The sequence below is a fragment of the Ursus americanus genome, chromosome 5 (genome assembly GCF_024610735.1).
Source record: "Ursus americanus isolate L20-20 chromosome 5, mUrsAme1.1.p, whole genome shotgun sequence".
Taxonomy (NCBI): Eukaryota; Metazoa; Chordata; class Mammalia; order Carnivora; family Ursidae; genus Ursus; species Ursus americanus.
The window spans coordinates 54,228,860-54,243,287 of NC_142131.1; the positions used below are offsets into that span (position 1 = coordinate 54,228,860).

The 14,428-nt window shown below is 40.6% G+C and overlaps 1 protein-coding gene across 3 annotated transcripts in view; it reads left to right on the forward strand.

Annotated features, from left to right (window-relative positions):
- The window catches only part of SIL1 (SIL1 nucleotide exchange factor), a 249,518-nt gene that overhangs the window by 152,313 nt on the left and 82,777 nt on the right, over positions 1 to 14,428 (forward strand). For all 3 annotated transcript variants that reach the window (XM_045794580.2, XM_045794582.2, XM_045794581.2), the window contains 2 exons: positions 7,966 to 8,086; positions 14,327 to 14,426. In XM_045794580.2, coding sequence (XP_045650536.1) covers positions 7,966 to 8,086; positions 14,327 to 14,426 — 221 coding nt within the window. The remainder of the gene's footprint in view (positions 1 to 7,965; positions 8,087 to 14,326; positions 14,427 to 14,428) is intronic.

Consider the following 14,428-nt stretch of genomic DNA (forward strand, 5'->3'; position numbering starts at 1 on the left):
CAAAATCAATAATGATAGTATTGAATTATAACTCATAGAAGAAAATAACCATGCAGCCATATTATTATTTAAGTAAATTGTTAATAGATGGAGGACTGAGAGTTCTTTGTACTGAAATTTCTTTTTTTTTTGTTTCTCTCTCTCTCCCTCTTTCTTGTAGCAAGTTTTCTTTATATTTTTTGAGAGGTGCATATGGAAATATTTAGAACTGACATATTGTGGTGTTCCCTTTTTGTGTGTTATATTTCTATTTGTAACATTTCATAGTACAAAAAGGCAAAGCAAATGTGACAAAAAAGTAACAGTTAAGTGATGTAGATGTATGTGTTCATTATGCCCTACTTCTTACTGTACTTGAAATTTCAATTAACATATTAGGAAGGAAGGAAGTAGAAAATTGCCATTAGACCGCCACCATGGTGGTAATTATTGCAAAAGGATTCTCCTAATGGTGTGGTTTGAAGAGAAAAGGGATTTCTATAATCTCAAAGTATTTCCCTTGTAATTTTTTTAAACAAGTCAGTGGCTTTTGGTATATGCACAGTACTGTACAACCATTAGCACTGTCTAATTCCAGAACATTTTCATCAGCCCAGGAAAAAACCCCGTCCCCATTAGCAGTCACGTCCTGTTCCTTCCTCCCTCTAGCTCCTGATAACCACCGACGTACTGTGTCTTTTGATTTGCCTCTTCTGAAATTTCATTTAAAAGGAACCATCTGATATGTGACTTTTTCGGTCTTCTTTCACTGAGCATAATGTATCCGAGTTTCATCCATATTGTATTTGTCAGTATTTCATTTCTTTTAATGGTTGAATAGCATTCCATTATATGTATATCACTTTTTCTTCATTTATCAGTTAGTGGACATTAGGGTTGTCTTCACATTTTAGCTATTATAAATGATGCTACAATGAGCATTCATGTACACGTTTTGGTGAACATATGCTTTTAGATTTAATTTCTTGGGTATATACCTAGGTGTGGAGTTGCTGGGTTCATATGGTAGCTCTTACTTGAAGTTGATGAAAAGTTGCCAAGCTATTCTTCTCAGTTTGGTAGTTCTGATTTTTGTTTACTACAGTGGAAAAAACTCAGTAGGGATACTACTTCTATTAGTTGATCAAGTCCGATATCACCAGTCATAAGACATATTAACACCACAAACTTTGTGATATGATGGACTGAGAACATCATGTCATCATTTTCTTGGTGCATCTGTCAAGGATGCATGACCTCAGTTTAATCATGAGAAGACACCAGACAGTCCTGAAAAACTGATCAGTATTCCTTGATGGTGTCAGGATCATGAAAGACAAGGGAAGGATGAGGGATTCTTGCAGACTACAGGAGACTAGGGAGAAGTAACAACCAAAGGCCGTATGGGATCCTGGAACAAAAAAGGACATGGTGGAAACGCTGGTAAGGCCTGAAAAGGATGTTTATAGTTTGGTTAATGTTATTGTTCATTTCCCAGTTGTGATAATTATCTATGACTATGTTACTATGTTAAGTTAATGCGATTAACATTGGCAAAGGCTGTGTGAGCAATATATGGAACGTATTATTTTTTCAGTTTTTGTATAAGTTTAAAGGTAGTTCAGAGTAAAAAGTTATCAGAGAAATCTAGTCTTTTATTCTTGCTCTTGTGTCTATAGATGAGCTAGACCTGGTTGACCATGGCTAAGCTCAGATGGTCTTAGCTCCAGTCTGCAATTGGGGTCCACATTTGCTCCATGGGTCCCATCCTTCTCAGACCAGAATGCTAGCGAACAATTCTCGTGGTGATGGTAGAATTCCAAAAGACAGATAAAACACACAAGCACGTTTCAAATTGCTGTGGCCCATTTGCTGACATCCCACTGGCCGAAGCATGTCATAAGCCAAGTCCAGAGTCAAAGGGTAGGAAAATACTCTTACCACGGTAGGAGGTGCTGCAGGGTCACCTGACAAAGGGTGTGGATCCAGGCAAGGGGAAGACAATTGGAGACAATAATGCAATCTGCTGCAGATTTTCCCCCTTGGAAAAGCAGGACTTGTTACCTGGGTCTTGTATTGTGATTAAAGTCAGTGACAGATACCCAGTGGGAGTCAAAATTCAAGTATGATATGGCCTTACTTAATTTGGACGGTGTTTCTTCCTGTTCAGAGACCGTTTTTTCAGGCCATGGTTTGTCCCCAGAGAGCCAGTGGTAGGGACACAGACACAGTAGGCTTTGCAGGCCTGTTTGCCTTTCTGGATCGCTGTCATATTTTCTGCCTGCCCCCTTGCCCTCACCTTTCAGTCCCTGACTCTTTACCTGGATGTACATTGTGACTTTTTGTCTCCACTCTGCTCTTTCTGAGTGTCCTGGTCCCTTCATAGAGGCCCTAGAAGGTTGCAGGTCAGGTTGCACGCTAAGTTGGCCTTCTTCCCAGTGGGGTGGAAACATTTAAAATATTCTGTTTTCTGCTGCCTCTGACTCTGTCATTGCTGGTTTTGTGTATCTTAAATGAGCATAACCTGTATTTTAAGTTAATGCTATTGTGGTTGCTCTTGCCCCCTGTGGTGGCTTATGTGAAGGGAATAATTTTGGAATTTTCCCCAAATAAAATAAATTGATTCACATAAGATTCTAGTCTGTTCCTTGGCCACTTTGGCACCATATAGCCTGTTATGTTTTGAAACTATTAGTCACATTGTTTTTTTTCATCTTGTCCATTTCTAATTTTGATCAGAAGTCTGAAAATTAAAAATGCTACTGTTGTTTGTATTATTAGTAGTAGTATTACTACAAAAGAAACAATTAACATGACTAATTATTATGACTCCTCTTGAGCTAGTGAAAATCCTTTTTGGCCTTTCCACATACCTCTAGGTGAGCTAGGATTTTTCTCTTTTTCATTTTTCATTTTTACTCAACAAATAATTATTGAGGATTTATTGTGTACTAGACCATGGATGGGATAGGCCCTGGGGATAAAATGGTGACCATTTCTTTTTACCAGATGAATAAAAAAACTAAACTGTAACCACTGATTGTGGTAACTGCTGTAAAGAAAAGGTCCATGGTGCATTGAAAGACTGTAGGGAGCAGCCAGGTCTGGTGTGGGGAAGTAGAGGATACCACTGAGAGGAAGTGACTGTTAGTTGGGATTGGGAACATGAGATAGGGAGGCTGGGGTTGGAAAGAGCATTCTGGGCAAAGCAAACAGCAAGTGGAATGACCCATGTGTAGGAGTAAGCAGGCTTCTTTCATGGAATGGAAAAAGAATGGGGAGTGGATAAGGCTGACGAGGCAGGCAGGAGCTAGATACTAACGGGCCTCACTGACCACCGTGAGGACTTTCATCTTTATTCCGAGAGAAGTCGGAAGCCCTTAAAAGGTTTGACACAGGGTAATGACATAGTCAGATTTGTATTCTGAAAAAAAACCAAGCTACTCTTTGTAAAGAATAGTTGGACTGGGAGCTAAGAGTAGGTTAGAGAGGCCAGCCAGAAGGCTGTGGCACTGTCCAGAAGAGACATGGTGATGGTTTGGACAAGAGCAGTGGTGAGGAGGACAGAATGAAATGAAGAGATGTTATAGCAGGAAAAATTACTAGGTTTTAGAGGTGCATTGGGTATGGGGGATGGTGAGGTAAAGAGAATGTCAATGATGACCTGCTTATTAGCCTTTAGTCCAAGAAGATATTCTGTCATTTTGTCAGTTTGGGATCTCTCCAGGTGAGACGTGTCGCCTTGACACATTCAAAGATTAATGCTGAAGAAGTTACCTCCTGTCCCATGATCCTAGGAAAAGCATAGACGTTGTCAGTTCCTTGTTATTGTTGCCACGAGTTGGCCTCGTCTTGTCAGCTGCCTCCATAGCCTTTCCAGTTCTCCCTGCTTCTTCTCCTGGCCTCCTGAATTTGGCCTGTCAGTTTGTGTGTCTGAGTCTTCGTACGCACAGCTCTATCTATTTTGGATTCCCTATTTTCCCAGTCTGGGTCTCACTTTTTGCCTCATTTAATCCCCAGTTTAACCTTATTCAGGAAGCCTCCCCAGAGAAAGTTTTCCCCACTCTACTTTGGATATATTTTTTTATAATCTTGAAGCATTTTGGTTGCTTTTAAGATTAGAAGGAGATGGTTATGCAGACATATTCATGTACTTAAGTTCCCATTAATTTTTTTAGCCAAAGATACAGAAATTCCCTATTGAAGTGGGGCAGCAGGAACAGAACAGCTTGTCTTGGCATGCTGTTTCCCTGGCTCCTTATTAGTTCTCTGGTGGAGACACAGTGGTCAGTGGAACTTGGACTTCACTGTGGTTCTGCCATAATTGAGAAAACTTGAATTCTTGTTACATCATTACCCTTTTATACTTACGGTTTATCTGATCAAGTTCTGAGAGAAATTGTGCTATATGCTTCCCTTAAAGGAATTTTTTTATTTTCATCCTTTTTTGATTCTTGAATCAAATTCAGCATCAGCAAGGCCATGCCATCCTCTGGCAGGAGAAAGCACAAAGTTGAGGTGTCAGAGCAGCTTTCTTCTAGATTTCTAGTATCTTGAACGCTTTCCCTAAAATTTTCTATCCCTGTGGCCATTAACATTCCTCTTTGTATTCTTAGAACCTATCACAGTGGCTGGTATGTAGTAGTTGCTCGGTAAACGTTAACTGCATGAATGAATGAATAAGTGTGACATTCTCTTTACAGTATGTGATCTTGCACGCTTGATTTTTAAATACTGTTTTTAAAAAGTATTGTTTATTTCCAGTATAATTAACGTATGGTGTTATATTAGTTTCAGGTGTATGATACAGTGATTCAACAATTCTGTACATTACAGAGTACTCATCATGAGAGGTATTCTCTTCATCCCCTTCACCTGTTTTGCCCACCTCCCCTCTAGTAACTGTGAGTGTGTTGTCTGTATTTAAGAGTCTGTTTTTTGTCTCGTTTTGTTTCTTCAATACCACATATGAGTAAAATCATACAGTATTTGTCTTTCTCTGATTGACTTATTTCACTTAGCATTGTGTCCTCTAGATTCATGTTGTTGGAAATGGCAAGATTTCATCCTTCTCTATATCTGAGTAATATTCCATTGTATATACATATACCACATCTTCTTTATCCATTTGATGGACACTTGGGTTACGTCCATAACTTGGCTATTGTAAACAATGCTGCAGTAAACATAGGGTGTATATATCTTTTCAAATGAGTGTTTTTGTATTCTTTGTGTAAATACCCAGTAGTGGAATTACTGGATCATATGGTAATTCTGTTTTTAATTTTTGGGGAACCTCCATACTATTTCCTCCTGGTGCTGTGGCTGCACCAGTTTGCCTTCCCACCACTAGTGTACAGTTTTCTGCCCATTTTTCAAATGGATTATTTGGGTTTTTTTGGTGTTGAGTTATGTAAGTTCTCCATATATATTTTGGATACTAACCTCTTATCACGTCCATCACTTGCAATATCTTCTTTCATTCAGTGGGTTGTCATCTTGTTTTGTTGTTTATTTTGCTATGGAGAAGCTTTTTATTTTGATCTAATCCCAATAGTTTAATTTTGTTTTTGTTTCCTTTGCCTTAGGACACATTTCTAGAAAAATGTTCCTACAGCCGATGTCAAAGAAATTGTTGCCTTTGCTCTCCTCTAGGATTTTTATGGTTTCAGGTCTCACATTTAGGTCCTTAATTTATTTTAGGTTTATTTTTGTTCCTGGTGTAAGAAGTTGGTCCAGTTTTCCCAACACCATTTGTTGAAGAGGTGGTCTTTTTGGCTCCTTTGTCATACATTACTTGACCATATAATTGTGGGTTTATCTCTGGAGTCTATTCTGTTCCATTAATCCAAGTGTCCATTTTGTGCCAGTACCATATTGTTTTGATTATTACAGCTTTATAGTATATCTTGAAATCTGGTATTGTTATACTTCCAGTTTACTTCTTTTTCAAGATTGCTGTGGCTATTTGGCATCTTTGTGGTTCCACACAAATTTTAGGATTATTTTCTCTAGCTCTGTGAAAAATGCTTTTGGTGTTTGCTTAGGGATTGCATTATGTGTAGAGTGCTTTGAGTAGTGTGGACATTGTAACAATATTTGTTCTTCCAATCCATGAGCATGGAATATCTTTCCATTTGTTAGTCTTCTTCAGTATCATTCATTCATTCATTCATTCATTCATTCATTCATCTTGATAGGCTTGTATCTGTCTGTCTGTCAGAGAGGGAGAGAGAGAGAGAGTATACAAGCGGAGGGAGCAGCAGGCAGAGGGAGAAGCAGGCTCCCCACTGAGGAGGGAGCCCGATGCAGGACTTGATCCCAGGACTCTAGGATCGTGTCCTGAGCCAAACGCAGATGCTTAACTGACTGAGCCACCCAAGAGTCCCTTCTTTGACATCTTTCATCAGTGTTCTATAGTTTTCAGAGTATAAGTCTTTCATCTCTTTGTTGAGTTATATTCTTAAGTATCTCAATATTTTTAGTACAATTATAAATGAGATTGTTTTCTTAATTTCTCTTTCTGCTACTTCATTATTAGTGTATAGAAATGTATCAGATTTCTGTATATTGGTTTTGTATCCTCTGACTTGACTGAATTCATTTATCAGGTCTAGTAGTTTTTTAGTGTGGTCTTTAAGGTTTTCTACATATAGTATCATGTCATCTGCAAATAGCAGAAGTTTTACTTCTTCCTTACTGATTTGCATGCTTTTTATTTCTTCTTGTCTGATTCCTGTGGCTAGGACTTCGAGTACTGTGTTGAATAAAGTGGCAAGAGTGGATGTTCTTGTCTTGTTCCTGATCTTAGGGGAAAAGCTCTCAGTTTTTTCCCATTGAGGATGATGTTAACTGTGGGTTTTTCATTGATGGCCTTTATTATGTTAAGGTATGTTTCCTCCAAACCTGGTTTGTTGAGGGTTTTTATCATGAATGGATATTGTACTTTGTCATACACCTTTTCTTTATCTCTTGAAATGAGTGTATGGTTTTTATGCTTTCTGTTGTTGATGTGACCTATCACGTTGATTGATATGCAAATATCGAACCACCCTTGCATCCCAGGAATAAATCCCACCTGATCGTGGTGAATGATTTCCTTAATATATTGTTAGATTTGGTTTGCTAATATTTTGTGGAGGATCTTTGCTTCTGTGTTCATCAGAGATACTGGCCTATAGTTCTTTTTTTGTAGCGTCTTTTCCTGCTTTTTAACTATCTTTGAGTAATTTTATACAATGTGTATGAATAGCCCATTACTTTTCACATTACTTTTTTTTTTTTTTCCAGCAAGTGGATCAACTCTTCTGAGATGGATGGGAAGAGGTTTTTAGTTTCTTTTGATTCCATTCCCTGTCTCCTTGGTTTGCTCTATCTTCTTACCTTCTAATCACACGCTGGTCTAGGCTTGGGAAATACAATAGGATATATAGTCCCTGTGCTCATCAAGGAGAGAGCCTCATAGAAGGAGCCTGATGATGAATAGATGAGGGTGGTGAGGTCTAAGCTTGCTGGAATGGCAAGCTCTCTGGGGTTTTCTGGGACCATCAGGGAAGGGGCAAAAAGGGTTGTCATGAAGGATGTAGTGATGTAGCCATATCCTTAAGGGTGAGTAGATATTTACCATTCACCTGCACATTAACAGAAAGGCTTATTATAGTTCAGTTTAAAGAAAACAGAACAGTTTAAAGATGCAGATTCTAACTGGGGTTATTGGTCTCTTGATTGAAGTGCAGATGCCTTTGCCCATCCGCCTCATTCCCTTAATTTGATATGTATTAGCAAAAAGAGAAAATATGTGTGAGGGATGTGTGTGTGTGTGTGTGTGTGTATATTAGAGAGCTGGAAGGATTCAGGTAGTGGAACACAGCAGAGTCTGGTCTTCATGAATTAATAAATCCCGTTGGCTTGTTAGCCAGCCATTCCATTGCAGTGTTCCTTCGAGGCCTGTCTACCTCATGAGTCCTCTTTTTTCTTGGCTTTTAGGGCAGGCTGTCCCTGCAGGACTCCATGTGCGGCTGAATCTCCAGACTGGGGCAAGAGAAGTGAAACTCCAAGAAAAGGACAAGTTCAGAAGTAATTTGAAAGGGTTGAAAAAAGGCAGAAGGTACAGTGACAACCCTAGGGACTGGGAGGTTGACAACATTGATTTTGTAATACTGAAAGTAACGACAATGTAACGTTTCTTAACCAAATTCACGTGGCTTTTTTAAAAATTTGAAATTTTGTATTCCAGAATTCGTGATAAATCTGTTAGGGTTTCGTGGAAGTTTACTTGTAGAAATCTTTGGAAAGAAATAGTTTGCAAAGCAAATTGATACTTTAGAAAAGGCTGTAGGGGGAATGCTTAACCTGCTTTAAAAATGAAGCTATTTTTCCCAGTACTTTAAGAGCACCCATTTGAATCCCAACAATTAATGTGCTGATTACAGATGAGTCATCTATTCATTAAAACAGGCCTGTTAGGCCTTCTGGTTTGCAGTAATACTTCCTTGGTGAACAATAAAATTGCATTTTAAAGTCTTTAATTCAGACTAACTTTTCCTCTTGTTAGTCCATATTAAACAGGCTTTCTTGCAGGATAAAAGTTCTCCAATGGTAAGAGATTGCTTTATTTTTTAATGACCAGTTTAAAGTATTTGATTTTGAACAGTTTGTCTCTATTTTCCTGTTCTTTGCCTTGAATTAGTAAGTATTATTTGCAAGTTCTTTTTTACATGAGGGAGGAGGAGACATGGGATTTGCAGGGGCTGCCACAATTGGGCAATTTGAAAGGTCATAAATACCAATCATGAGGCTTCTAACACAAGGACCAGCAAATTATGGCCTGTGGGCCATACTGGGACTGCTACTTGTTTTTGTACAACCCACAGCGAAGTTGTTTTTAACATTTTTTAGCAGTCGGAAAAAGGCAAAAGAATGATATTTCGATTTCATAGCTCTTAGAGATTTCAATGTCCATAAATAAAGTTTTATTAGAACACAGCTATGCTCATTCGTTTATGTATGGTCTGTGGCCACTTTCTTGTTACCTGGCAGAGTTGAATAGTTGGGATGATTGCCATAAGGCCCATAAAACCTGAAATATTAGGTGGTCATAACAAAGAGTTTGATGCCCCTGTTCTAAATATATGCAAGTATTGGCATCAATAATGGATCGAGCAGGGTTAGTGTCACTCAGTCCTTGAATTTTCGTTATTTCAACAATATTCTGCGGTTAGATAAGAGCCAGAAAGGGAGCGCAGAGACCCAATTCTTACCTGAATCTTTTCTTTGATGTACTCAATAAAAGGTTATTCAGCCTGCCCATAAGCACTTTCAGTCCTATAGCACCCGCAACCCCACAGAGCAGCCTGCTCAGATGTGGGTGGTTTTTTCTGTTAGAAAATTTGATTGTATATTGTGGTAAGATAAGGAGATACTTGTCCTCCACACAGTCACTCCAAATGGGGAGGATCATTATCTTCCCCCATCTCTCTTGATAGGCTTGTACCTGGAGGCCATATGATGATTCATTTCTCACAGCCATCGAAGAAAGAATAAAATTTCATTGTTGTAACCCCTGCCAAGCTCCCTCCATCCCTAGCACACATATATATGCACACATACGTCAGTGTCTCAGAGTACGTCAGGAGGGCTTTTATCATATCTGTGCCAAGTCTTATTTTCTAAATAAAAAGCCTATTTTATTCTTGATTTAAGAATATTGAATTAGGACCTTGACTAATTTGAAATTTGTTGATTTTACTACTGTGGAAAGTGCTTTTTCCAGTACATGACCGTAGATCTTCAGTAAGAATGCTAAATGCTTTATCGGTTGCTCTTATCTTTTTAGAAGTCAGAATTATCTGTGTGGTCTGTAATAGGCACACCATTAGAGAGAGATACCTGTTCTATTTCTGCCTCTTTCCTTTTCTCCTTTGGAATGTTTCTGAGGGTTCTGGTCTGGAATGGCCTCCAGGGTATACTGGACATATTCTCTTCCTTCTCAGCATTTGTTAGTAGTGGCATACCTGTCACAACAACAACCAAAAGGCATGGACAAGGTGGTGTGAGTTTCACTGCTGTGAGCTTAGTGAATCTATGCCTGCCTTTGGCGGTGACTTCTCCCTTCTGCTGTGGACCTTATCTTGGGGTCCTCCATTTCCACTTACAAGTGTCTTCCTGGCTCTATAGTACCAGAGAGGGAACAGAGGCCAAAGGGCAGGGCTCATTTCCACGATTGTTACAGTATTTTGCTTATCTGCTTATTCTGTATCAGGGGACAAGACAGATAATACCCCACAGCTTTTCATCAGATTTTCAAAGAGGTTGATGATCACAGAGTTAAGAACCACTGGCTAAGGAGAGATGGGGATGGTCCATAGCCTTATCCATGGTAGCCTTCTGCTACAAACAGTTCTGCTGAATATGTGACTGGCTGCACTGCTAACTAGAGCTGTAATGACTATAGGCTATAAAGCCTGGAATAAGGCATCTGACTCTTGTTTCAGAGGCCTCTCCTGGCACTGCCTTCAGTGTATATTTGGTTCCTAGCAGCAGGGTTTTCTCTTGCTATTTATGTCTTAGGCTTGTCATCTCCACTGGTTTTAGTCCATATCCTTGTCAACATCCCAACATTGTATCTGTCTTTTTTGTCCTGGAACAACCTCTTTTGTTCAGAGGGATGAGGGACAGTGTACATCCAGGTTTTCCCATCTTGAGTTGAACATTTAACATGGTACAGCACAGCATTGTGGTTAAGGGAGTGGGCCAAAGACAGGGCCATTTACTTGCTCCATTCATTTATTTCACAGAAGACCTATTGAGTGCCTATGTGCCACGTATTAGAGGTACAGTAGTAAACAAAACAGGATGCCAGCGTTAGAAAGGCCAGCAGACAGAAAAATAAAAACGCAAGTGCAGTAATTACAGATAGTGGTAGAAAGTAGGGAAGAAATAAGCAAGGTAGTCAGTCCCTAGGGAAGGCTACTTTAAATAGAATGGTTTGGAAGACCTCATGAAGGTGATATTTGAACTGAGACCTGAAGAATGACAGGCATTTAGTCATGCAAAGAGTTAATTTTACAGGGTTAAGGTTAGAGCATCGCAGGCAGAGGGGAAAAAGAAGAGTCTCCAGCTTTGTCAAGGAAGAGACTTCATCAAGTTTAGGAAACAAGAAAATGACCAGGGTGACTAGAGAGTAGGAGAAGGAAGAAGAGTAATAGATGGTTTTGGAGAGCAGCCCGATGAGGGGCCATATCATGTGGAGTTCGGAGGTGCATGTTGAGCAGTCTTCATTTAAGTAGAATTGTAATGGAAAGCCATTGGAGGATTTAGGGTAGGAGAGTAGTTTAATATGATGTAGTTTAGCAAGTCAGTATAGTTGCTGTGTGTATGGAGAGTAGATTGAGGGTGGACAAAAGAAGAAGCATAGACAATTAGGGTGTCATTTCAGTAGATCAGGTAAGACACAATGGTGGCTTAGTCTAGAGTGTCATGATGAGCGGTTGGGTGTGGAGATTTAATTTGGAGGTAGTGCGAACAGGACATATGATAAAGATTTATGGGTTGAGGGAAGGTGGTGGGAAGGTATTTGAGATAAAGCCTTATTTTGGGATTTAACACAACTAGGTTCTTAGAAGTACCATTTATTGAAATAGATTGAGAAAGGAACAGATTGATGGGGAGAAACATCAAGACTTATGTTTTAGATGTAGTAAGTTTGAGGTGCTTGGTGAACATCTGAGATCCATGATATTATCAGGTAGTTGTACCAGAGTCTTGCTGGTACTCAGGGGAGTGAATTGGGTCAAAGACATAAATTTGGGCATCATTGTCTGACAGATACTTTATTTTATTTATTTTTAAAGATTTTATTTTTTTTTGAGAGACAGCATGAGTGGCGGGGAAGGGGGAAGGGGCAGAGGGAGAGGGAGAAGCAGACTCCCTGCTGAGCAAGGACCCTGACGTGGAGCTTGATCCCAGGACCCTGAGATCATGACCCGAGCTGAAGGCAGACGCTTAACTGACTGAGCCACCCAGGCGCCTTGCCTGACAGATATTTTAAAAGAACTAGGGGAGAATGTGGAGATAGAGAAGATTGTTCAGGCTTGAACTCCGAGGCATTCAGGTATATAGGGCTCAGGTAGGAGATGAGGAACCAGCAAGAGAGTCAGAGAAGGAGGGAGGAAGGGGAAGAAGCAGCACAATATGGTAACAAGAAGCTAGGAAGGAGAGTGTTTCAACGAAGGAGGGGTGAACCGTGTAAGTGCTGCGGAGTGGACGGGGAGCATCACACGAGTGAGGAGTCCACTGGAGCTGGTCGTCAATTATTTTAGTTATTTTGACAAAAAGTTTTAGTAGGCTGTGGGAACTGAATCCGGATTAGAGCAAATGGCAGTGTAGGTAGCAGTCACGAAGATGATAATAGTGAGTTAAGATAATGTGTTCATAAAGTTTTACTCTGAAGGAGAGCAGTGAAATGGCATGATAATTAGAGACCCTGGAGTCAAAAGAGTGTTGATATATTCAGGAGAGTAATCCAACCAAAGAGAGAAATTGAAGATGCAGACAGGAGGGAGCAGTATAATTATGGGAGTTAAAGCCTTTGAAAAGGAAAGTAGGATCTGGAACATAAGTTTAATAGGAGCAGGGACACTGTTAGCCATTACTATAGAAGGGAAAGCAGACAATGTATGTTTGGTGCAGGTTGGTGTATAGAGGTGATGAGGGCAATATGAAGGCGTTCTTGAGGATAGCATCTATTTTTCTCAGTGAAGAATGAAGTGAGAATACCAGCTGAAGATGATTTGATGTCTGTGTGCAGTCACACATGTGCACACGTGTGTGTGTGTATGTGTAGTTTGGACTGAGAATGGGTGATGGCGAGTGGCCTAGGAGAGCAGCACTTAAGGCAGTAAATAGAGCTATGAGACATGATGGGATTTGTCCCGACCAAGTCTTAGAGGAGGGAGGGGGTAATCAGTTGAAGCTGTACCCTCAAATACTTATCTCTGTCTTAGGGATAAGGGGTAGGGCAGTGGTATCCTCATGTTACTGGCAGTGGGTGATGCTCTTCTGGAAGAGGGATCATCTTCCCTACCTGGTAGGATTGTGGTAATCAGTTGAATGAAATAATACTTTGAAAGGATTAAAATAGTGACTGACACATGGTTAAGTGTTCAGTAAATGGGAGCGATTAGCTATTATTAATTAGTTTATGAGTATTGAGGTTTAGAGAAGACAGGTGTTTTTCTCAGAGCTCTGAGGGGTCTCTAGGATGAATCAAAGACTAAATGAGCAAAGCCCTGAGCATGTGCTTCTCATAAGAGCTGAGGCCTGCTGGCATCTTGACCTTTAGATTGATATGCTTATCTTGCCCAAAGCAGCCCATTAGCCCCTTCCTTTCTCACCTGTATATCTCTCCTGGGTTATCCTTAAACCACCCTCCCACCCCTTTCCCCTGCCCAGAGCTGGACAGTCTTGTCAAGCACAGACCACATTCCACACTTCTTTGTCCATGTCACTCTTGGTCTTACCTCTCTGTTCACTGATCTGAAATCACCGTTGGTGGCAAAACCCACCCCCCATCCCATGATTGCCTTCTCTCCCATCAAGAAGAATAGTCATGGCTTGGATCAGCTCCAGGGGGCTTTGAGAGGACGCCAGTCTAGTCTCCACCAGGTTTGTGAGATTACATCCACATTGGTTACTTTCCTCCCTCTCCTTGGAGACTGACTTTGGAAGATGGTTGGCTTTGCATCTAGTCCTCCGTATTTCAAGCTTATTCCTTCCTTGGTCAGATTGACACATACCTCCTGCGTGTACTCTGTGCCCAGGAGCTGGTTTTAAAGGTGTGAATTTATCCAACCTGTTTTTGTGAAGAAAGGCTGCCTTGTGAAATCAGGCCAGACACGTTAGGGGGGCTCAGGTCCCCATTGGTCCCTTTACTAGAAGAATATAAATAGGGTGCTTGTTATATCCTTTGTCTGTGCCCACTATCCTCCAGGAGGTCCTGCCCTGTCACATGCTGACAGAACAGCATTGCACTGACATTCCAGACATACTTCTGCCTGTGTAGCTGGCTGAGAGCTCTCTGTCCATGGTAGGCCTCTGTCTGCCCCATGGCATTTCCTCCTCTTTCATGAAATGACCCCATCTTCAGCTGTGTATTTCCTCCTCTAGCTTCAAGGTAAGACTACCTGTTGGGCTTGTGGCTGACCAAAGGCAAAGCTAGAGTGGTGCACTCTGAGTTAGAGCTGGCTGGCTTACCTTGTTTTGGAGTGCCAGCCCCTGTGGTATGGGGGTGGTATTTTCTTGGGAAAGAGGGTGCCTCCTTCCTGATTCTCTCCTTCTCTTTGGACAGGCTGGACATCAACACTAACACCTACACGTCACAGGACCTCAAGAGTGCACTGGCAAAATTCAAGGAGGGGGCAGAAGTGGAGAGTTCAAAGGAAGACAAGGT